The sequence below is a fragment of the Micropterus salmoides genome, unplaced genomic scaffold (assembly GCF_014851395.1).
Source record: "Micropterus salmoides isolate LMB-PRFRI ecotype aquatic unplaced genomic scaffold, ASM1485139v1 Ms_hic_scaffold_19, whole genome shotgun sequence".
Taxonomy (NCBI): domain Eukaryota; kingdom Metazoa; phylum Chordata; class Actinopteri; order Centrarchiformes; family Centrarchidae; genus Micropterus; species Micropterus salmoides.
The window spans coordinates 17,604,239-17,630,020 of NW_024041039.1; the positions used below are offsets into that span (position 1 = coordinate 17,604,239).

At 41.7% G+C, this 25,782-nt stretch overlaps 1 protein-coding gene across 2 annotated transcripts in view; it reads left to right on the forward strand.

Moving 5' to 3' along the window:
• ltk (leukocyte receptor tyrosine kinase) overlaps positions 1–25,782 on the forward strand; it is a 72,874-nt gene that overhangs the window by 43,808 nt on the left and 3,284 nt on the right. The window contains exons 16-28 of one of the 2 annotated variants that reach the window (XM_038728926.1): positions 6,289–6,474; positions 7,159–7,257; positions 15,619–15,783; positions 15,948–16,061; positions 19,821–20,007; positions 20,137–20,227; positions 20,621–20,685; positions 22,331–22,460; positions 22,614–22,711; positions 23,185–23,277; positions 23,542–23,643; positions 25,043–25,177; positions 25,648–25,738. In XM_038728926.1, coding sequence (XP_038584854.1) covers positions 6,289–6,474; positions 7,159–7,257; positions 15,619–15,783; positions 15,948–16,061; positions 19,821–20,007; positions 20,137–20,227; positions 20,621–20,685; positions 22,331–22,460; positions 22,614–22,711; positions 23,185–23,277; positions 23,542–23,643; positions 25,043–25,177; positions 25,648–25,738 — 1,556 coding nt within the window. The remainder of the gene's footprint in view (positions 1–6,288; positions 6,475–7,158; positions 7,258–15,618; positions 15,784–15,947; positions 16,062–19,820; positions 20,008–20,136; positions 20,228–20,620; positions 20,686–22,330; positions 22,461–22,613; positions 22,712–23,184; positions 23,278–23,541; positions 23,644–25,042; positions 25,178–25,647; positions 25,739–25,782) is intronic. The other variant, XM_038728927.1, reaches the window with a different exon arrangement.

Genomic DNA, 25,782 nt, shown 5'->3' on the forward strand with positions numbered 1-25,782 from the left:
TACATTAAAATATATCCCCAAGTGAAAAAGAAATATACTTAAGTAGCACTTTTTTTTGGATGCACTTATCATATTTTAATTGTACTATACTAAGTGTATATTATATATTATATTTTGGAACAACTTAAAGTGTCATTTTAGAAATACTTAAAGTCAACTTTAAGATAATTGCAATATATTTTAATATGCTTAGTTGTGTTAAAATGGACCTATTTTAAGTACCTTTACTGTAATTTAAATATACTTTTTTAAATTTAACTTAAAATATATTTTAAATGTGTTCCCTGAACATTTTTATTAGCATTTCAGCATATTAGTAATTTATTACTAGTATACTCCAAGAGCCACTATTAATATCTTGGGAAGCTGCTTTAAGAAACCATTCAGTATGAGAATAATGCATTATTAATGCATTAAAAATATCTTGCAAAATGCCCTTTTAGCATAATAAAAACCAGTAAAAAAAGAAAGTATTTTACAACACACACACATACAGACAACTAGAAAACATTAATTTTGTGTATATTACAAAAATAAATTCCTGTACATTAAAAGGTACAGCAGCATGTATCACATCTTGACCAAAATGCCTTCACATGAAAATAAAAACACTAAAATTATGACATATGATCAGTATTACTGAAAAGTACACTATACACATCCCATCATTAATGTTACCCATGGGGGTCCCTCATACGGTTTGGACTGTGGGCCCGGGCTCAGATGACCTCATGGCAAGCCATCCCACTTCTGACACCATATGCGGCCAAACGCGAGAGCAGTCACCCTACCCAGATTCAAACACAGTTCTACAGGGTACCAAACATGCAACTTTGACAGCACTGCCAAAGAGCCAGGCTCGTTGGTATGGCATTCCAAGCGCTTACTCAACTGTAGTGAAGCATACAGTACAAATGGTGGAACCAAACTGAAACTGAAAAATGTCACAATCCTTATCCTTGGAGTAGAGGGTCGGTATCTTTGAGTAGGACTTTTCTGTGACTGCAGACACTATGGGATTTGGAAACTGCTTTATCACACAGCATCTGTGGAAGGGAAAAGGAAATATTTTGTCTATATCAAAGCAATATTACCTCTAATTAATTAACAACTATTGTCAGATTTTTTATTTTGTTTAAAGTGGCTGAAACACAATATGACTTCATGTCTAACTGTTCTGATGCTAACTGTTTAGGTTCAGGTGCAGTGTTTCCCACAGAATGACAGCGTTAATGTGGCGGGGGAGGGGGGCGACTTTAGCAGGTGATATGCCGTATTTCGCTTGCCTGCCGAGAATTGCATGCAATTCCAAATACTGCTTTTAAATGCTATAATTTTCTTTGTGATTCGAAATATTTCATAAACGTTTAGAGCTGTGGATATTTTATTAGCTACAGTTAGTAGAAGCAGCATTCCTTGAGATTTAGCAATAAATATGTGCTGATAACCGCAGTTGATCAATGAGCACAGCAAAGACTCTTAAAAGGTCCTATACAGGTGGATACATAATTTGGCAAAACAGATGATGTAGGCTAATTTACGTTACGATTTGCGTCCACCTCTTTTCTCAGCATAAAAAGGCGTTACCACACGCGAGGTGCATCTTCTCGGCAGGCAGGCAGAATTCGTCACAACACCCGGCGCTGCAAAACATCACCGTGATATCACATCACCATGACCTAACACTACCTCGCGGGAGCAAGGCGGTGGCAGGTGCCGAATCTGGCGCACGCGGTTGTTTTTCTCTGGCTGCACAAATTTGCAACCACCTTTTGCCTGATCATTGTTCTAAGCTCACAATAAGCTCACGCAGATTGTGTCTGACAGCGCTGTTTTTATACCCCGCAGTCGCCTGCATCTCACATTACACTAGCCTATCAAATTGGCGAAAGTCAGCCGCAGTCATCTCGAACGCACCTATTGACTACCAGTTATGAATAGCGTGCTATCTTTGACAGCTGTAGGCCCATTCTAAATTCCAACATGCTGGCTAATAACTTTTTTAAAGTGTGCAGTGGTGTTCACTATACCAACCACTCAATTCGCAGACGGGTTGTTTGCATACAGGAGAGAGAGAGGGAGCGAACGAGCGAGGGGAGCGAATATGCGCTGTGCAGCACTGCAATTAAAATGGGTCGCCAAATTTGCTTGGGCGGCTGTTAATCTACCTGGGCGGCCAGCCCAAGTAAAGCCTATGTGTGGAAAACACTGAGGTGAAATGGTTTTCCACAAGGGACCCGTCCCAGTAAATGCACAGTTCTTCCATTACAACATAATCAAAAACATTACATAAACATTACTGTGCATTCAGCCAAGGAGCTGTATATGATAAAATGTTATTAAACAGGTACAAAAATAACACAAACATACAGATTTGCTTAACAACTGTTCTGTCTACATGTCATTTTACATTAACACAGCAGTCAATTTGTGAAGTACAAAAGTAGCCAATTACTTAATGTATAACAATATTTTAAATAAAATTATTTTTTCACAAGAATATTTGTTTATTTAGTCTGACCCTGTTGACATGTATTGAGAGCAAGAACAGTGATAGTATGCAGGAGCCAGAATAATAAATCGTGTGCAGGAGCCAGAATAATAAATAATTCAGTTAGGCCAGTACTTCCACTAGTTTAGTTCTTCATTTGCATCATCATCATTTAAACACTGTAATTCTATTCTTATAGCAAATCTTTATTATTATTCTTTATTTCATTTTTTTATTTTAGCTAAGGCAGGAAATTCCAGCTCTGGGTTTAGCATTAAGTTGTTTAAAGTTGGCAAAGGGAAGGTTCAACTTATAAAAGTTGAATACAGGATCTATGACCATACAAATGGACATAAAGTTGAGCAGTATTTTGCATAACTTCACAAGCTATTATATCGTGTGGTACATAAAAACACTATTTCAAGCATGTCTTAAAACAATTCTCACATAAACTTGTACACTTTAACATTACTGTTATAACTGAGTAATTGGTCACTGTAATAATTCCCCCTCCATGGTTGCAGTGAAGTGAAATCTCAAAAAAACAGTGTACCTTTAGAAGATATCCACTTTTGAATTGTCTAACACAGATGCTTAGCTGATGATTCATAGTTGCTTCAGCTAAACTTTAGAATGAATTTATACAAAAATGACAACTGTGGTGTCTTTACACACTATATGGGCAGGAATAATGATTACAGTGACCAATAACTTACTGTAAACACGGACATGTGAGTATTAAGGTAGACTATAAAAATGTGAACCTATTCTTTAGCACACAGACAGCAACATATTAGTTGCATTTATTACTCTGATAAAGACCTCACTGGTCATTTTAACAGTGCAAAAGCAGAATTGAGGGCTCATACCTACACGTGCACAGGCCTGCCTTGTTGAAATCTCATGCATCAAATTCCAGCAACAAGTTACTGAGATTGTTGATTGTTCCCGAAATTTTAGTAACATTAAAAACTGCCATACAGCAAAAAGCAACACATTACTTTAACATTAATTGTGTTTCTTTTGTAACGCATTACTCCCAACACTGTTTAAGGCGAACGAAAGTTGCTGTCTCGATTGTGAAGCTATTAAAATGCTAACTAACATTAGCTAACAAATATATTAATCTACGTGTACACCAGAGCTATCCACCAAGTAAAATATTTCCACCCCAGAGTGAGCTCAACTTTCGTTAACTTACACAAATGTGTTGTCTTGCTAACAATAACCTGGGTCTCTTTCCAGAATCAGTGTTCTTGTTACTCCACAGAATGTGCAACTCTGAAAACTTTGACAGTAGTCTATAAGTAATTTGGAGTAAGGGGAACACTGTTTTGGTCTATTCTTAGATCTTTAAAGTATTTTTAAGGTATTTCATTATTAGGTCAACAGTGGAGAGATGACAGAAAATGAAGGAAGAGCAATTTTATACATGCAATAGAGATCCCTGCCAGACTTGAACCATGTTATTGTTCATGTTTTTTAAATTTTATTTATGAACCTCAAAAATATGCAAAATCAAATTTACACTAAATGCTGGTGTTGAGTTTACCTTTTTGGGACATTTTACTGGGCTTTGTAATGGACTGTTTTGAGATCAGCAAGAATTTAATATTTCCAAAAACAAAACAAAATGTTGCAAAAATGTACTTGTCTGTTCAGATTTTATTTAAACATGTAACCCCCCCCCCCCCCCCCACAAAATCATTGTGACTTGATAAAGGATCCCATGTTGAGAGCAACAGATTCTCAACTACTTCAGCTTTACACAGCACAGTACATGCAGAATAAATATTGTTAAAAAACTAACAATAGTAGTTATTATCCCCGATGACACTAAAATTGGCTGCAGACTCAGGTACATGCTTTCCAATCAAGAAAGGTTACGTGCTGAAGTACTATAAGCCTTAGATGACGTTACTCCATGAAACTTATACACTTTTGTGTTATATCAAAAGCATGTTTTCCATTTTCCTTAAATGTAGCATTAAAATCTGCCTAAAGGGACATGTTGAAGGCCATGAGAGGATTTGTTTGTTCTGTAAACACATACACTCAAAGCGTTGGCATGCATGCATGCACTCACACAGCGGGATGTGTTTGGCCTGTGGATAATGGGATCTATGTGGATGGTATTTTTAGTATCCTGACAGGTCCTGACCTTTCAAGCAAGACATATATGGACATATGTGGGAGAGGTCTCCATTTGCTCCTGCAAAAGCCTGCTGGAACGTTTTCACAAAATCCCTTCTGACCAACAGAGTCTCAACACAGATCAGCTCATCTTATTGAAACCTCTGTGGGATTGTTTGGATAAAGATCTGAGCGTCAGTGGAAATATTTAGCTCTTAGTAGTGTGTAGAGAAGTTGTGAATGTGTGTGTGTGTGTGTGTGTGTATGTGAGAGCTGCATGTTGAACTGTGTGGCAATTCACACAGTCACATGAGACTAGAGTTGCACTGTATATATATTTTATCGGCTTAGATTAGGGGGCTTGATCAGCTGGTGATTTAACCTGATGACTCTTTATAGTTATTTGCATTGCTGAAAAGTATCCGTCTCCATCACTGCACTACAGCAAAAGTTAAATATAAAAAAGGGACAATATAACCACAGTGGTGTGGGGCTGTGGATAGGTGTAAAGTGATAAACAAAAGGCAAGTGCAACAAAGTCCTACGTTCTTGTGTATCTTTGTATGGGAGACTGGCTGTTGACCCTCTCATGTCTGCCCACCAGCTGCCTGTGAGCAAAAACAAAGAAACGCAACAACAAGACAAGCACAGGACAGAACAAGAGCTCTGTGCTGACTGTCTCCTCTCCTCTGCCCGTCTCTGCTTGCTTTAATCAGACCTCAAGCTGGAGGTCTTCCCACCATGTCAAACTTATTCTTGACAAGACTGAGCTCATTCCTTGGAAAATCTTGCCTCCTAGAAACTCCTCGATGGCCCTGTCACACTGAACAGAGCCCGATGTGCTGGCAGAACACCCAGTCAAACTACTCTGTCTCACTGAATGATTCTGCCGCTAATTCACCGTGCTCAGGCAGACAGCCTCCAGTAACGGCTGACTAGAGCCAATGCAAGCTGATAGAAATGGCTACTGATAGGCAGCTAGAGCTCAAGAAAACAGCGCAACAGTTGATTGTTGGTGTGGTCCTGTCATGATACTGTGAACCATGCTGCCGAGACTGCCAAGTCTCGAACTTGAAAAGGTAGTATCTTCAGACTTAAAAATCTGTTTACTAGTCATGAGGTGTACTAATCAGCCTGTGAATTGTTGATGTCCTCTGTGGCTTGTGAGGAGTCTACAAAATCACAGAAGTGATATCACCCAGGTCCAAAGTTAAAGGAAGGGTGTGCTGTGTCTATTTCACCAGTTCACTTCCTCTGCAGGAAATCAAGCTAGCTTCTTTTTCAGTTTCCCCATCTCTACAAAAATGTACAGCCAGCCATGTCTCCAGCCTCCGTAAGACGCTGCCGTCACTGGTGTCCTGCTTGAATTCAATATGGGGTGCAAAACATCCTGTGAAAGTATCCACAGCTTTCATACTGCTAGCCAATAAACCCTCTCAAACCCTACTCACTTACAAAAGGTGGACTGAAGTTAATCCAGATGAACAGCAGCATCGCTCCTCAAAATAAAAATTAATCTGATCAAGAATTTCTTCACGTTCAGCTCTCATCAGTGAATAATGATTTGTCCCTAGTGCTGTCTGACTTTGCAGTAATTTAGTTCCTTTCTCCTTAGTAATAGTTTTCTAAATATAATAGTGTTGCTTTGCTTTGCTTCCTTGAAGGTGGAGGTGGAGGCTGGAAAGACAGTCCCAGTCCTCACCTGAGCGCAGGGAAGTCTCTGGTGGAGGGTGCTGAGGGGGGGTCCTCGTGTTCCCTTGCCCTGTCCAAGCTCAGCTGGTCCACCTTTGGGGGTTTCGGAGGTGGAGGTGGGGCCTGCACAGCTGGAGGCGGCGGAGGAGGTTACAGAGGTAAAAGTATTCTGTCAGCTACCCTTAAAATACCATGCTTTACCATTTCTAACCCCTGCACTAAAAACCAAATCCCTTTTATGTCTATTATTTTCTTCTGTCTTGTGATTTCATCCCCGACACTCTACTAAACCCCTCAAAGAAGAATATTCATCATATGTGTGGCATAACTGTCTTTCTTAAAAGATTTAATTTGATTTGGGTCTTAGTCTAAAGCAGAAGTTATGCTTGTCTGGTTGCTCTTGACTCTGAACAGAAACACTTTCAACTGGAAAACTTTTTGCAACGTCTAATTGTCAGTCACATTCCTGTACAGTTTTGTCAAGGACAACCTCGCAGTGCTACTAGATAGTTTGTTGCCATGGTAATCATACACATAATTATACAGTTTTCTTTGCTTTTATCCGTGAGAGAAATGACTGCCTGCCTGAACCAGCAGGATGGAGGAGGTTAATAGTAAGGTCATTCAAATCTAATAATAACTTTGTGTCTTTTCGACTTTCTGCCACCAAGGTAAAAATGCAGGGTGTTGTCAAACATGGTGTTCTTCTGTGGAGAGAAAACTGTCAAAAGTGGCAGCACGCTAACAAACTGACAAGCATAAACTGTAATAAATGGATCAGAATGGTTTCGACATAATAATACTGACAGATAGGAGAGTTCACAACATGGAATTTGTGACAGGAGGTGACGCTGCGCTGACGGATGAGATCACAGCCGATGGCCAAAATGGAGTCTCATTCATCCATCCAATGGGAGAGATTTTCCTTCATCCTCTGGCAGGTGAGAGGGACTCAACACATCACTTCATACTGAAAGTAAGACAGTGATGCGGATAGAGATAGTGTGGAGAGTGGAGTAGAAAAAATGAAGCAGAAATTGAGGAGAGTAGAGAGCAAAGAGACTCCATGTATACCTTATGTATACCAGATGGATTATGCATCTTAGTGGTGGTTAGCAGCACTGTAAAAGGTTTAAAATTTAAAAACATGACATCAATGAATAGATGAATAGAACATAAATGACAAAATGATAAAAATGAAGAAGAACAAATTCAATAATGACAAAATTAGTTGAAACTGATGTGATTGTTGTTGAACTTTTACACTTTTAAACATGCGGATTTAACAGACATTAACTCTAGTTTTTTTCAGTAGTGATATGAAGACTCAGGGACACCTTTGGAGTTATGTAACATGAAGTTACATCACTGCTTAGAGTCTCTCCAGGAACAGCTTGCGTTATAAACGTGGCTGATCCCAAAGCAAAGATGCTGTCGGTGTGAAGATTAAATCCTGAGCTCTTGGATTTTCTGTGCACTTGGTTCTCCGAGCAGTTGATCCAGTCAATACCTCAGGGTGTACCAGTGTGTGTGTGTGTGTGTGTGTGTGTGTGTGTGTGTGCTTGTACCTGTTTTTTTCTGAGACTACCAGCCATCTGATTCTCATTATTTAGCTCGAGTAAGAGGAAGTTGACTAATTCACAGCCTCATGTAGCCCGTTGCATTTGGCGCCAACAGGCAGACTTCCTTTCTCATGTGAAAGGCACTGTTGTTGTTGTTGTTGTTGTTGTTGTTGCTGCTGCTGCTGCATGCGCTGCCAGTCATCTGCCAGCGAGATCTAAACAAAGACATAACCTTTAACGCTTAGAATTAAATTCTGTAATGTAGTTAGATCATCCTTTAGTCTTTAAATGACAGATAATATACGACACACGAGGCATAAGCCTACTTCTCCTTGTATTCATAATTTGTATAAAGAAACAATGGAGCACTGTCACAGGTCGACAGGTTAGAGTTATTTAGTGGAAGAGTAATGTATTAATGGAAAAGAATCGGTAGCACTTTATAACTACACACTATAAAGCATTAGTTAAGTATTAGTTAATACGGAATTCATCATTTATAAAGCATTATTCATACATTAATACACATTAGTAAGTCATTCATAAGAACAGTTATATATGTTGTATTCTTTATTAATAAGCTCATCTATAATGTGCTTAATAATTGTATTTTCATACTTTATACATGATCGGTTCACTATTTATAAATGAAGTATTATTTTAATGACAAGCCATTTATTTATGAGTTGTTAATGGTTGTTAAGGTCATTTGGAAAGTAAAAAAAAAATGATGACATAGGTTAACTGCCTGTTTTTTTATACTTTCCAGAGAAAGAATATAAACAATCTCAGCATAATGCCTAAATCTACCAGTGGCAAACCCCAAAGGATGCTACTAAGACTACTCGAAAGATGCCCCAGCTAACTTTACTGGGTAAAAGCCTCACCGTTACAGGCCTGGTACCGTTTCTCTGAGACAGATCATCTATCACTACCAGCTCATCAATGATGTGCTTAATGATTGTATTTGATAAAAAGTGTTCTTCCAATGAAAAACCATATTTATGCGCCTATGGTTCATACGATCAAATAGAATGTTTAAGGAAATTATTTAATAAGTATTTTCTCTCTAAAGTAAGGACTATCTAGGCCATACAAAACATTACAAATGAGATTGAAAAAAGTCTCAGTTAGGCGTCTTAAGTCTCAGCTTTATTACGGCCTGGGTTAAAACCCTTTAGTGTCGTTTTTGGACGTCTCGGCGGTCAAGTTAGCAACAATAAATACGCAACGTCCGGTTACGCTTTCAAAATAAAACTAGTGAATAACGAAGGGAACTTGAACTGCGTCAGTTACGACACTATGGGAACGCCTCTAGGCGTAGCAGGTCTGAACGTGAATGAAATCACTCCAATCCTATTGGTTTGTTGCTAGAAGGGTAAGGTGTGACGGAGTAACTGGAGGAGTATAAAGCACACCTGTACACACTCATCATTAGCTTTTTACCAGCATGCCCCGAGGGTCTGCAGTCAGGCGGCGTCCAGACTCACTCACCGTGGATCTTCGGCGGCTCTCCCCTGTCGTTCTGGGGCTTCAGGGGTCCACCAGAAGATCACACGAGGCACCGACCACCAGCCCCGAGGGGCTGGTTCCGTTGGCAGACTTTGCAGAGGCTTGGCGGAGCCTGACGAACATTGCTCCGTGGGTCCTGCGCACTGCCATAGATGGGTATCGACTACAGTTCAAAACCCGCCCTCCAAAATTCAACGAGGTGGTTTGGACTGTGGTCCGCCCGGAGCAAGGTCCGGTGTTGGGACAGGAAGTTCTTACTCTGCTGAGGAAAGGGGCCGTGGAACGTGTCTCCCCCCCAGACAGAGACGCCGGCTTCTACAGCCAGTACTTCATAGTCCCCAAGAAGGACGGAGGGTTGCGCCCTATTTTGGATCTGCGGGTTTTAAACCGGTCTCTGAGGAGATTCAGGTTCAAGATGCTCACCATCCCCGCCATCGTGACGCACATCCAATCCGAGGATTTGTTCGTCACGATAGATCTAAAGGACGCCTATTTCCACGTCTCCATCCGTCCTTCTCACAGGAAGTTCCTGAGGTTCGCCTTCGGGGGTGTGGCTTACCAGTATCGGGTTCTTCCATTCGGCCTGGCACTTTCCCCTCGCACATTCACCAAGTGTATGGGTGCAGCACTGGCCCCGCTGAGGCTCCAGGGCATCCGGATTTTCAACTACATCGACGACTGGCTCATCCTAGCCCAGTCTCGAGAGTTGGCGGTTCGGCATCGAGATGTCGTTCTGGCTCATCTGCTGCGTTTAGGGCTGAGGCTCAACGCAAAGAAGAGTGTGCTGGCGCCCACCCAACGGACTACGTTCTTAGGGGTAGTATGTGATTCAACAACGATGCGGGCACAATTGTCTCCGGCACGTGTCAACACCATATTGGCTGCCGTGAAAGGGGTGAAGTTAGGCCAAGCCATCACTTTAAAACACTGTCTTCGTTCCCTATCAGTTTGGAAGGAAACTTGGTTCCTGTCCCAGGGGCCCGTGCTGGGAGGGTCTTGTCGCCGGCTGGTCATTTCGACAGACGCCTCCCTCACGGGCTGTGGCACTGTCATGGGCGGCCGCTTTGCAAGGGGATCCTGGCAGGTGCATCAGTCCGAGTGGCATATCAACTGTCTCGAGATATTGGCGGTGTTCCAGGCTCTAAGGAGTTTCCTGCCCGATCTCCAAGGCCACCACATCCTGGTTCGTTCGGACAACACAGCGGTGGTGGCCTATCTGAATCACCAGGGCGGTCTGCACTCGCGCCCTCTGTACAGACTGGCGCGTCAGATCCTCCTGTGGTCCCAGCAGAGGTTACTATCGCTCAGGGCGATGTATCTCCCGGGGACGCAGAATCAGGGAGCAGACCTGCTGTCGAGGCAGGGGCTGAGGCCCGGGGAATGGAGACTTCACCCCGAAGTGGTGGAACTCTTGTGCGAAGAGTTCGGCCCCATAGACGTGGATCTGTTTGCGTCTCAAGAGACTACGCACTGCCCGCTATGGTTTTCTCTCGTTCCTCCAGCCCCGTTGGGTCTGGACGCCATGGTACATTCGTGGCCGAGGCTACGTCTGTACGCTTTTCCCCCAGTCGCTCTGCTCCCGGGGGTTCTGGAGCGGGTGCGCCAGGACAATGTCAGCCTACTGCTCGTAGCCCCGTTCTGGCCAACCCGGGTGTGGTTCTCGGACATCATGTCGCTTCTGGACGGTCCGCCGTGGCAGGTCCCTCTGAGGAGAGACCTGCTGTCCCAGGCACAGGGCCGGGTTCTTCACCCTTGCCACGCCGTATGGCGACTGTGGGTCTGGCCCCTGAGGGGGCACAGTACGTAGAGGCGGGTCTAACAGCCGGAGCAGTCGAGACCCTCCTCAGCTCCAGGGCCCCGTCCACACGGAGGATGTACGGCCTGAAGTGGAGTGTTTTCTCCACTTGGTGTAGGGAGCGGTCGGTGGACCCTGTTACCTGCCCGGTGGTTCAGGTACTTGAGTTCCTCCAGGACCGGTTCTCTGCTGGTCTTTCCCCTTCCACCCTCAAGGTGTACGTGGCAGCTATTTCATCTTTCCACACCCCTCTGAGGGAGGGGTCTTTGGGGAAACTTCCCTTGGTTGTACGTTTCCTCCGTGGTGCCCGGAGGATGAGACCTGCGACTCGGTCCAAGGTTCCCACTTGGGATCTGGCGGTGGTTCTTGGGGCATTGGCTGAGGCCCCCTTCGAACCCCTGGAGTCAGCTGAGGCTAAGCACTTGACCCTCAAGATGGCCTTTCTCCTTGCTATCACCTCTCTGAGGAGGGTGGGGGATCTCCAAGCGCTTTCGGTTTCCCCGCAAAGCCTGGACTTTGCCCCGGGGAATATTAGGGCTATCCTGCACCCTCGTCCAGGATACATCCCTAAAGTGCCTTCTTGTGCGGCAGGGTCTACAGTGCTGCAGGCATTTCATCCTCCACCTCATGTGACGGCGGAGGACGGGAGACTTCATCTGCTCTGCCTTGTCAGAGCACTGAGTATTTACACTCTGAGTCCTCCCGTTGGAGGAAGGCTGACCAGCTGCTAGTGTGTTTTGGGTCCCCCAGGGCTGGGCTCCCTGCATCCAAACATACTATTAGCAACTGGATTGTTCAGACTATTTCCCTGGCCTATCAGGTGCGCGGTTTGCCTTCACCTGTAGCTGTGAGGGCTCATTCTACCAGAGGCATGGCGGCCTCTCGAGCTCTCCTTTCCGGGGCCTCTTTGCAGGATGTTTGTTTAGCGGCTGGCTGGGCCACTCTGCACACATTCATTCGGTTTTACAGTCTTCACCTTCCTTCGGCACCTGGCGTGCGCTCTCCTCTTCGTCGTGCCACTTTATTACACACTGAGGCAGGCGGGGTTTTCGGCACGGTTTAGTGGGTATCTCGTTCCCATAGTGTCGTAACCGACGCAGTTCGAGTTCCCTCGAAGGGGAATGTCTCTGGTTACGTATGTAACCCTGGTTTCCCAAGAAGGGCAACGAGACACTGCGTCGGCCCGCCACACCTCTCTCCCCGCCTGAAGCGCCTGCTTCATAGTTTAAGCTAATGATGAGTGTGTACAGGTGTGCTTTATACTCCTCCGGTTATTCCGTCACACCTTACCGTTCTAGCAACAAACCAATAGGATTGGAGTGATTTCATTCACGTTAAGACCTGCTACGCCTAGAGGCGTTCCCATAGTGTCGTAACTGACGCAGTGTCTCGTTCCCCTTCTCGGGGAACCAGGGTTACATACGTAACCCGAGACGTTCCATACGCAATATCTATAATATATCAATATAATATATCAATATTGACTTTGAAAAAAGTGAAAGTATGGTTTCTGGTCAAGCCGCCCTTCTCAACCATGTCTCTTCCTTACCATAGACTGTAGCCCACATAAAAAATACGGGCTTAAACATAGACTGGAAAGCAGCCCTATTGTGACCCTTGGCGCATTCAGTAGTCTTTGCCGTGTGCTCTCACTTTAGCGCCAGACTGCACCGAGGAAGAACCAGAGAGAAGCGGTCTGCAAGACGCAGTTGGCATATCGAGATCACACGGGCCCAGAAGCGCGTAAGATCTCGTTAAGAGTGTAAAGACACCATCACTCGGGATTTTTGAATGCCGTCATTTTACCCCTGGAAACTCCGGTGAGTAAAGTTTGTAACCTTTAGGAGAGAGCTAAAAGTGCAGCATGATGCTAGCTTAAATGGGCGGGTTAAAACCATATTTCTGTAAGTTAAAAGCAGTCGGAGGATGTTGTGAACACGATGTCGTGAACTGTATTACAGTCCGTAACAGTATTTTTTTGTGTCGTGGTTTCAAACTAATCTCTGGAGGTACTTATGGATGTGTAAGCACTTGTAGTACTTTCAGAGGTATTTTTATTTACGGTATTTATGATAATACATGTTAAAGATAATTTCCTTGACTAAAATGTGTAAACTCTGTTCAGTATCTTTTGGTTGTAATTTAATTTAATGTAATGTTAAGAGAAATTTCATTTATTCATAGTAACGTTAGTGATGTCTTGCTTAAATGCTACCTGGTAAAGTTATAAATCTTTGGTAACCTTATAACAATATAAAACTTAAGAAGAGTCCCTAGACAACAGGGTGATGATATTGCGTTTTGACAAACGGGATGAGATCTTATTTGAAGAACATTGACTGTGATGATTTATCTGATTTATTCTGCACTATACGTGCACCCTGGTTTTTGAGACCCTGGATTGTAGCTTAGAGGTCAACTCTTCGATGCAGATGGCGAGCAAGTCCCAGAGATGATGCACCCTGTATGATGAGATCGGACCATAGTGTGGCCAGCTGCTTCTGATCCCATTTAACAGGACTGACACATCAGATTACAGGAGAAAGATCCACCACACGTTCATTATCCTGCCTAGGTAGAGATACAAATAACTGAAAGACACTGGACACTTTTTAAAATTGTATTTTTTATGAAAGAGCTCTTCTTATTCTGGGGATTGTTTGAAACATGGTTGGTGTACTATGAGAATACTATGAGAGTGTGCCGTGCCGTGCTGACTGTAATTAACCTGTCCACTGTTCTTTAATCACACACAGTCTATTTCTTACCCCCACACTACTCCTCAGAACCTAGGTTGGTAAACTAGCTAAAGTTCTACAATAGTGTTAAATATTCTAGACCTGTCTTTAGCATTAAAAAACTATGCCACAGGGCTTTCCCAAGTGTGTTATAAAGTGACAACAAGGGGTCTTGACCATTGGTCCATATGTGACGACTTGGGAGTGAGAACGGGTTGGGTTGTAGATGGTTAATTTTACATCAACAGTTGTACAGTTTATGCAGCAATAGTCTCTCGTGTTGTTGTGTTCTTTTGTGAATGAATGGGTGAAAGGCATTTTGTAATAAATAATATGTTCTGTGTCACTTTGTGTTGTGTCCGTTTCCTTTTTCTGTTCAGAAGATAGATTCTTGTGTGTTACAATATCATTTGTAAATGCTTTGTAAGGCATAGATAGTCCTCACTTTAGATGAGCTCACGCAAAATACTTTACTAACCATTAGTAACTACCAGAATTAATCATGAATTGCAGTATTATTAAGTGTCAAAAAACATCAATGAACATGCACTATTAGACCATTTCTAAATAACTGCATGTCATGTCAAGTTAGCGGTCCCATCACAGCAGATCTCTGGAAGCGCAGATCTTGGAGTTTTGAAGAGGAGTGTATAGATAACAAAGAATAAAACATTTATAACTGTGTTTATAAATGACTTACTAATGTGTATTAATGTATGAATAATGCTTTATAAATGATGAACTCCTTATAGTGTGTAGTTATTATAAAGTGCTACCAAAGAATCTTATTGCTACTTAATGTATAATATATCCCAACATGTTGAGCCAGTAATGATATTTTAATGTATTATAGAACCATTTTATTACAAGTACATACTGCATTTTACACAAATACACACATAATTGATCACATTGCTTATAGCACATCATGTAATGCGTTCAGGGATTAAAGGACCAGGCTTTTGCTGTCAACAAATCTAATGAAAACACCAAAACCAACAGTGTGTTAGTCCATCTCTCAGTAATTTCTTACTTCTCTACCTGGTTTGTGGCTCTCAGCCCTAAGACCATTAGGAAATGAGTTAGCCTTTTAATAAATTTAAAAAAGATATATTTACATCTACAGCATAAAACAAAAACAGCTGGGCACTGTAGTTTTCTGTAAATGTTACTCAAACAGAAGTAAATAGTGCATTTCTTGGGGACTATTTTCAGCTGTGGATTAATACTCTGTTGCGTGCTGATGCTCTAGCAAGTATTTACAGCATTGGGGACTGTATATGAGTAATTGACTCAGTGCAACAGTGTGGCTCATTGATGATTTGTTTTTTATATGTATATTTTTGGACAACTATTTAGCTATATGGCACAAATAATAGGGAGTTATAAAGCATTAGACTATACTTGTGAGAGGGATCAATTCATTATTGGTTTTGGTTTGGTTGTTGGTTTTCTTTTCATGGGATTTGCTGAGAAAAAGAAACATAGATATAATAATAATAATAATAATAATCCTTATTTGTAGAGCACTTTTCAAAAACAAGTTACAAAGTGCTTTAACAAGTGTAAAGAATAATACAAAAAAAAAAGGATATATAATATATCTGCAGGCCTTGTTGAAGTATCCTGCAAACATAATGATCTCCCTCCAATGAAGAGTTTGTGTGTGTTGTGTTTGTCCGTTGTTCCCTCTAGCCATGGAGAGTCACGGCGAGTGTGAGATCAAGGTGCAGCTGAACTGCAGCCATTGTCAAACGCAGAGCTGCAAACGAGATGAAGACACTCACCTTATCGTCTGTCTCTGCGACGACGACGACGATGTACTGGCCAGCGACAACGTCACATGTGTCGGCGCTGTAGGTGTGTAACAAACACTACTTTTTGGATGATGGGGCCATTTTGTGTTGGCAGTTGATTTTAATGCCAAGCAATAACTCCATCAAAGGTCTTTCCAATCTGAACGCATCTAAACTAAAACAATTTTTGAGGTATCTTTATCAGCCCCCTCCTCTCCTCTCTCCCAGCAGCTCCTCAAGGCCTGGCTCCGCAGGGCCAGATGTCGACATCTTTGATCCTGGCTATCGTGGTCTCCACCGTAGTGAGCGGCATCGCGCTGATCTGCGCCGGCGTTATCCTCAGTAAGAGACTCTTCCAGTTCTGTGTGCAGTCTGTGCCCACCACCTTCCACCGGCTGTGAACACAACTGGATTATGCAGATGCTTCCAGATGTTACTCACAACAGAAACAGGAACACCTTTTAATAAGTGGTTTAAATGCTCTCCTCTGGCTATGCGCCGGATGACTAATAGAGCTGTGGGAAGGATGGTTAAACGTTGCTGACACAATATGAAGTGAGCGCATATGGACACTTTTATTATGAGCCCTTATTTTAAGAGAGGCTCTCCTTTTGATGGCTGTGTCTAACCTTTTTTTTGTGCCAAAGAGTGTGAAACAAGATTATCCCGCAGATCAGATGTGAGATAATGCAGTTAAATACCATATTGTTAATATGTCGTATTTATTGCCTACAGATTTCTCTCATAGAAGCATGAAACGAAGATGCACTGTAAGCATCTCACTTTTTGACTTTTCTATAAAACTACATCATTGGTTATAAAAAGGACAAGCGGAAAGGTTTGACATTTAACTTTTAAGTTCCTCTCAGTCGGAGATGTGCACTGATGCGTGAGATGAGATTAGATTAGATAGCAGTAAATGTCAGGTATTATGATTCACCGGCTGAAAAACAAACAAACCCTGAAACAGTCATGATTCTGTAGACATGAAGATTTGAACAACATGGCAAAATACAGAAGTGCGATAATATTTTCAGCCATTTTGGGAAGTGGACAGTGACAATTTAAAGTTTATCTTAACCCAGGGGCATTGACTCTTTGTGAGGAGATAGTTAGAAAACGGCAGACAAACGTCAGCTGTGATGCAGCACACTGCTGTTCACGCAAAGCACTGTGATATATAAAAAAGTATTTGGGAGAAGGTGGGCATCTGTTGTTGAAGAGAAGAGATGACTAGATGTGTTAGATTTCTGTGATCTGAGACAATCTGACAGTCAGACATGCTGTAAAATACTTTACTGATTGCACAAATAAACTGCTTAAAATAGGAATAATTAGGGAATTAGCAAATAATCAGTTTTAACTATATACCACTCAGTGGCAATAAAACTCTAGGAAAGAGAAAGAAAGACATCTGAGGGATAAAGAGTCAATTAATTATGATTATAACACTAACTAATGATATTAGTGTTGCCTTAGTATGTAACTTGGTCTTAAACGCTGCTATGGAATATATACTGTTTAATGTTGACTTCTATACTAAGCCTTATTAACCACAGACACTTTACATAAATACAGTTTGTATGCAGTTGTAACAACAACATATGCAGTCACTCTGCAGTAATATAGGACAGTGAGGGATTATAAATCTACTTTCTTTTTTGCACCTTTGTCACCTTTTTGACAACCTTCTGCTGCAGATAATTCGGAAGGGAATCCTGACATTTTGGTCGACCCACCAAGTGCTGTTTAAGAAGAAGTCTGAACATAGATTCTCTCTCGTCCTCTCCGTAACCTCACTGAAAGGGCTGAAAATTAAGTGAAACTCGACAGTGGAAGACGCGCTCTTTCTCCCCCACAGACAGTTTTGGTGAATCTAAACTTTGTGCAAGGGCCTCTGGTGAAATCTGTACAGCACTGACTTCCTGTATGATATCAATTACATTTTCACCGTTCTGTGTTTGTACTCTGTCTGACAGGAAAACCAGGCATAACAAAAGCAGTTTGGGTTTTCTGACTGAACTAATAGAGTGAACCTACTGTAAGGAAAATGAAAAATAAATAGTCAATTTCACAGATTAAAGGAGCACTATGGAGATTTCTTTCCCATCGGCAGTGAGACCTGAGAATGTCAGTTTTCTAGCCAGTCACTAAAGCAAAATATCTTGGCAACTTCAGGGCTTAATCTAACACCACTGTTGGACCATAATTTACCCTTCAACACGGGAAAGCAAAACAAATGAGCAGATTAGACAGACATGACATTTTCTGACCCCGCATTCACACTCTCATGGGGATCAACCCTTTTTTGTAGTTGTAATAATACGTTCTAGTGGCAGACCCCCATATGATGTACTGGTTTCTTTACAAGATTAGGATACCAGGATAAAAAATGTTGAGAAAATTTAATAAATGATAAACTATATATAATTCTGCTGATGCAGATAATCAAAACAGAACTGTAGGGGAGCACTGTCCTTTCAGGAGATGAGAGATTTGCAGAAATGGGCAACAACGTTGATACGGCAGTCGTATTTTAGAAAAATGGCAAATACATTAAAGTGGAAAGGACAGGTTAGCTTGAGTTAAGGTCAGCCAGGCCAGCACATATTCGTCATCAGATAAATGGTCTTTTCAGATAAAAGACTGAAAGTTCTGAACAGACCGGACAGAAAAAAAATGAAAATGTTAGTATGTGGAACAATAAGGCAAAAGATTTTTTAGATTGGTTTGGTAGAGCCACACATAGATGCCCTCTATGTAATCAGAGCCTAACCTGACAGATATTAATCACAGATGTTTGTTTGGCTAATTATCAACAGCTGTGTAACTGCATGACAGGTAACACTCATGTAATTACCAAACTAAGCTGACTTCTATGAACACCATAATCACGAAAACCTTTTTTTTTTAAATGGATGAGCTATTTAGTGTGACTTCTTCACTAACAGCATTGTGTGTAATTGTGTGAATTTGCAAGTGAAAAAATCAAATACTAAAACAAAAACATGACATTTGTGCAATTACATACATGTTGCTTTCCTTTGCAAAGAGAAAAAAAAAATGCACCTACACACACCCTTCAGGTTAACGGTGTCTCTTCACCTGAGCTCTCCCCCATGCAGGGAGGTAGTCTGTTCCCTGGGCGCCCCATCTCCTCCTCCTCCTCCTCCCCCCTCCTCCTTCTCCTCCTCAACCCACCCCTCATCCAAACCCCCCTGAGTCCCTAGCATCTGCACCGGGCGATGGCTCGACGGCACCTCTTACCTGCACGCAACACCCCCTCCCTGGCAGACTACCAACCTGCATTGGGGACGTGGTCTGCCTCCACAGCGGGTGAGTCCAAACTCACTGGCACAGACAGTCTAGGAGCAGTAACCAAGGAGAGGAACTTCCAAGCTGCACCCTGCAAAACATTGTGTTTGTGTGGGGAAGGATTTGTCTTAAAAGGGAACTCCACCAATTTTCCATATCAAACTGTGTTTACAGGTTTTTGGGAGTACTACTGCAGTTATGAAAAAAAGTTGTATAAAGCCTAATGTATCTCCAGGTGGAACAAAGTCTGATAAACTGCCTCAAGAACTGCGTTTACCAGACCTCTGAATCCCGAGGCTAAAGGCACAAGGCTACATTAGCTGCTACTAGCAACATACCTGAACATATGACCAAACTGTTAGAGATCGAGTTGCGTTGTGGGTAACTTTACAAGTTTGGAAAGCCAGTTTGCAAAGAAGACAATTTCTCTTGTTCAGCTGCATAAATTTTTGTGGAATTTTTGAGGAATGCAATGCTGTATCGGTGGAGTACTCTTTTAAGAACAAAATGACTGAACCAACTTTATGAACAGCAGTCTCACATTTATGCAACAGTTTTCTCACTGGCCCCTTAAGAATGTTGTTTTTCTATTGACTCTTGAGATGTGGCTTGACCCCTCCTTGTGTTACCGCTCCTACAGTCAGTAGATAGTCAGGAAGCTGCTTCTACAACTTACATGCGAGAGTGGGGTCCAGTTAGGGTAATGGTTTTAAAAAAAACAACAAAAAAACGTTTCTTTAACTTTCAAGTCAAACAAGCTTGTCTCTGTCCTGTCTTTGTCTTTAGTGTGGTACCGCAGGAAGAACGACCTGCACGCAGTGAGGGGGCGTCTGCAGAGTCCAGAGTATAAACTGAGCAAGATCCGTTCCTCCACCATCATGACCGACTACAACCCCAATTACTGCTTTGCAGGGAAAGCCGCCTCACTCAACGAACTGAAGGAAGTGCCACGGAAGAACATAATACTTCTCAGGTACAGAACATGATGTCAAAATGTCACTTGGAGCTTCTGATGGCTCTCTGTGCTGATGTCCAGACCTGTAGTACATGCAGTGCTTTTGTTTTCTCTTTGGTTTTAGTATTTTTCACCTTATTTTTTCAGGGCTCTTGGCCATGGTGCATTTGGGGAAGTCTATGAAGGACAGGTTCTAGGGATGAGCAGCGATAACAATCCCATGCAGGTGGCCATAAAGGTCAGTTTCCACATGACGACAAGTGGCACCTAAATGTTAGATGATAGCACCTCACCAGGAGTTATGTTGATTACATATAATCTACTCAACAACCTCCCACAGGGGCGCTCCTACTTCTTGGATCTAAAGGTCACACACGCAAGTAGGATTTGAAAGGCAGGCATTTGTGACGCATTTATTTAGAAAAATGTTATTTGTTTTACTTACTACATAATATGAAAATGTAATGAGGTGGTTTCTATCTATGATGAAATCCAAGACTGCTAAATCACTACGACTGCACAACATGACGGATGACTGTAAAAAAGAAGAATGCAAATTAGTTCAGTCGGTGCCCTCAGGTAAAAACTACACACTCCTCAAACTGCTTCTCTGATTCTTCCTGCTCCACAGACTCTTCCAGAAATCTGCTCTGAACAGGATGAAATGGATTTCCTGATGGAAGCGCTGATCATGAGGTGCACCATACTGCAGCTTTATATTTCCTTCACACACACCGTGCCAGCAGCCATAAGGTTTAGTTCAGACACTGATTCACCCAAAGCATCCTTCTTACAGCACGCCTGATGTGTGAAGCAGCAGTGTGCTCATCATCAGAAAGCAACTGGCTTTGTTTCATAGCTAAATTGTTTTTCGAGTTAGAGGAGATAACAACCGGAGCCAGACGTCAAACTCACTAGAAATCAAAAGCACATATATCGGTCTCTTATATTATTAGCTATTAACTATTATTAGTTTATGACCTGCGTGATGTTAATTTCTAAGTACCAGTAATTACTCTCCATTCCAAACATCCCTTTGGTATTTTATTAGAGATGATTTTAGAGAGACTTGATCCAAAGAAGACGTCCTAATGTAGATTTTACAGTACAGCCTCTCTAAATAACAGTGCTGAGATAACACATATGTTTGTTAATGAGCTAAGAAAAAACATGAGGCCAGTATAAAACCATTTTTGCTGTTCCTAATCTGGATTTGAGTGCACACAATAACAGATTTGTTTGATATTTGAGAAGTGAGAAAATACAGGCCACTGTGTCTGTAGATTGTGCTAATATTTTAAAAGTGTTTATCCCTGGGGTGTGGTTAGCTTGGTTGTCAGAGTGCGCACCAAATGTACAAGACTGAATCCTCACTGCAGTGGACCCGGTTCAAATCTGGCCTCTGGTCCTTTGCTGCATGTCACCCCCTTTCTCTGTCTTTCTCCCTCATTTCCTCACTCTATCCGCTGTCCTATCCAATAAAGGCTTAAAAATGCCCCAAAAATAATAATAATGTTTATCCCTCAGATGAAAACCGAAGTGAAGTGAAGTGAAGCATCATCTTGGACGGCCTTTTCAGACTTCCTTGTGTGGTCCATCAGCTTTTTCATTGGTTCAAATGTTTCAACTGTGAAAAAGAAATGATGATGACAGCCAAGACACGGATAAAGCCTGCCAGTGAAAAAGTGTCAATACGTCAATTTCTTTTAGGGCAATGTAATTAGAATCTGCTGAAGCAATTGGAGAAAATTTCAGGATTTTTTACTCAAAACTACTAACAATTGTGTCCTTTAAATCTTCACTTGCAGACCTGCGGTTTTAATTAGTTTTGTAGTTGCTGAAGAGTTTCCTCATTGAATGAATTCCATAAATTTCAAGTAGATGAGATTAACACATTTGGCAAAAATGTAGTAGTATCTCTCACTGCAGTGGTTCCCAAAGTGGGTGCCAAAGTGGTTAATTTTATTGCTTAATCATTTAGCATTTTCGCTTCACTACATATAAAAATGAGGCAACATTTAGCCTACGTTAATATAGCAACATATCAAAACAGAAGAAATGCGGAAATCATATCAAACTCTCTGCATTACAAACGTTGTTAAAGGTGCAGTTATAAAGCTGGCGTTTCAAGGTGTGCAGCAGTCAGAAACTGTGACTTAAGAGATAGGAAGATTTGTCGCTGTAAATAAGAGTTTTTAAAAAAATTGTTGATGTGTCGCTCCCTCTCATCTACATTGTCATGTCTGTTGTCTTCCTCATGTCAAACAGCACGTTTTATATGATTAACACACACAAGGGCAGGCCTGCTAACCTAACTGTTGTTCACTGTTCGTCCATGCAGCAAGTTCAGCCATGAGAACATTGTGCGCTGCATCGGTGTCAGTCTGAACATCCTGCCACGTTTCATCCTGCTGGAGCTGATGACTGGAGGAGACATGAAGAGCTTCCTGAGACAGAACAGGCCAAGAGCTGTACGTCTGTACTGCACCTTTCTGTGTGTGTGTGTGTGTGTGTGTGTGTGTGTGTGTGTGTGTGTGCGAATGTCTGAGGTGCATGTGTGTGTGTGTCTGAAGTGTGTGCGTGTGTGTTTTGTGGTACACTAAATTGAGTTGTGCTGCATCCAGGGCCAGACCTCTTGTCTCACCATGCGGGAGCTGCTGCGAATGGCCAGAGACATCGCCTTTGGCTGTCGCTACCTAGAAGAGAACCACTTCATACACAGGTTCAGAACTATACCATATATACTATATATATAGTTATATATAGTTAGTTAGTATAGTTATTACTGCTAAGAGCTCAGTTTATACAAACTGAATCAAATGTGGCTTCAGGGCTATACTTTCTTGTGTGTATGCTTATGAGAAATCCATGTCAAAAGCACAATGTAGCAATGGCTGAGAGGATGTTTTGCACTGTAAGAATACCCCTTCTACTGCAACAAAAACACCTGAATGAGTATCATATCTTTAGGACTTACTTTTTTTGTTAAACCCAGCAATGTATTATTTCATTTTAAATACCTGATTTAAAAAACAACACAACAATTCTATTATTTTCTCAAAGATTCATATACTATATTGACTTGGACAGACATAATCAGCCACACATTTGATTGATTTTCTGAGCTGTTACACATAAAAAACAATCAACTATGACCCTGCCTTATTATAGAGTAAATGATCCTGTGTATTTCAGAGACATTGCTGCCAGAAATTGCCTGCTTACCTGCCCTGGACCAGACAGAGTGGCCAAAATCGGAGACTTTGGCATGGCACGAGACATATACAGGTCTGGATGCTGAATTTGCACCACCACACAATGGCAGTCCACATAGCAAAGCATGCAGGGTGATTTATGATGAGGTCTATCATGGGAGTCCAGACAGCACTGAGATGATGCGGTAAATGGGGGACCAGTTAAAGAGATATCATATTGCCCTCCGCAGAGCAAGATTCTAAACTTACTTACAGAGTTCATGGCCTTGTGGTATTTACCTTCTCTTCTAAACTGATGATAAATGGACATTCCTAAATCTGATTTTTTTTTTCTCAGAGCCAGCTATTACAGGAAAGGCGGACGTGCCATGCTGCCAGTCAAATGGATGCCACCCGAGGCCTTCATGGAGGGAATCTTCACCTGCAAGACTGATACGTGGTATAAATCCTGAACACATAATATTTGCAGCAAGACTCCAAATGTATGAACCTACAAAGAGCAAGTGTTTTCAGTTTAAACAATTTCCTTTTTACTTGGTTTGAATCCTCTTATTAAAGAGGATAATACTTTGAACTGACACAAGATTTGCACTCTGATAGATGCTGAAAGTCATGTGTTCATGCTAATTGTTGTCACACCACATAATACAGAACACTATTCAAACATCCTAATAGGCATTGTGCATTAAGAATTGTTTTTCTGGACAATAAACAACTAACTTGTTGTTCCAGAAGTTGGCAGTGAAAAGCATTTTTCATTTCTAACAATTACAAAGAGCCACCTTGTTTTCCTGGGAAATGACGAATATTCTAGCACCTATTTGAAGCTAATTTAAAAGCCTCCATGTGGTCAGTACAATACGAGCTGGAGTGGTTTTCCAAACTGCGTAATTTCCCTCCTAAACGAAACCAGACCCACAGAGAACTCAACATCTAAAGAGCATTATATCGAGTAAACATCTTTACAAGACAGAGCAGCATCTGTATTCAAGACACAGCGTCAACTGAACAAAGAATGCTACATTTCCGATGACAAAGTCAAATATTTTGTGGGCCAAACAATTTCCAAATTTCACTTTGTTTACACATCAAGCCTGACAAAAGTCTGCACATAAAAGATGCAGTTATAAAATTTATTGTGGGACGGCCGCTCAACGGATTTATATAGCAGTCCATCAAACTCAGAATCAAACTTGGTGGCGGAAGTATGTACAGGGCCAGCTACAATTTGAGGACAGAGAAGTATTGCTAAACTCTGAAGAGGCACATTATTTCTTCTCTCTTTAAGTTGCTTGGAAGATGAGTCATTTTCCGGCAGGATAGTGACCCAGACTATAAAGAAAAAACAATGAGTGCTGGCTTCTGTCTCTTCATCCACGCAGTTACCAGAACAGAACAGATTCTCCCATTTAGCTAAAACCTGCAGAATTGATCAAAGTACAAACAATTATATAATCTAGCCCAAACAATATCCATTAACTAAAAATATCATTTGTTTTCTATAAATGTTATAAACAGAAATAGACTTTTTGAGCCCACTGTATTGATTAAAATACCACACTGTAATGGCTGATTGCTGAACTTTGGACTCAGTAATACTGTAGGCTACAATCTTATACAGTCTATGTTACAGTCATTCATTTTGGGGAGGTGAATTTCAGCTTTTAGCAAGGGCATGATTACATCTGCAGCTCTTCAATGTATTCTTGGTGAAATATATAGTGATGATATAGTGATTCTTGTATGGTCAGTCTCAGGAACATGAGGACGGGCAGGGTTCAATATGTGATCCACATGATAGAGTCGACTCAGTTGTTGATCTGTCTCTCCCCCTGCAGGTCATTTGGAGTGCTGCTGTGGGAGCTCTTTTCTCTGGGTTACATGCCGTATCCCTGTAAAACCAACCAAGAGGTGCTGGAGTTTGTCACCAGCGGAGGCAGGATGGATCCTCCCAAGAGCTGTCCGGGGCCTGTGTGAGTACTGACAGGAAATACATCATAAGAGATGAGCCTGGGTGTAAAATTCATGCAGGGCACGGCAGGGACAGTGTTAGTCAGCGTTGCTTGCCATTTCTTTGCCGTGTCAGGCTGATTTTCGGAGTGTCTACCAAGAGATAATGCTGTGGTGATGCTGAATGGATTCTGTCTGTAGAGTTCACTGTGGAGACTTTGCAAACATCATAGGTACATTTATAAAAGCTTGTTTTTCTTTGCGCAACACTATTCTTCAAAGTGTGGATCGGGGCTCCATGAAAGATAATCGCTTGTTTTGACTTTTCATCAAACTTTTTTAGCGATAATAGCACAGAGTCTGCTTTGTCTACCACCTTTGATGTGGAATAGATTAAACTTTCTTCTTTTCACTACACTATACCACATTTACAAGATCGTTTATACACAGAGCTTGCATAATAAATCTGGATTTTGTGTCTGTTAATCTGTAGCTATCGGATCATGACCCAGTGTTGGCAGCACTGTCCCGAGCACCGGCCCAACTTCTCTACTATCCTGGAGAGAATTAACTACTGCTCTCAGGTATACTTTATAACACACATGTCTGTAGATAGATAAAATGGCTG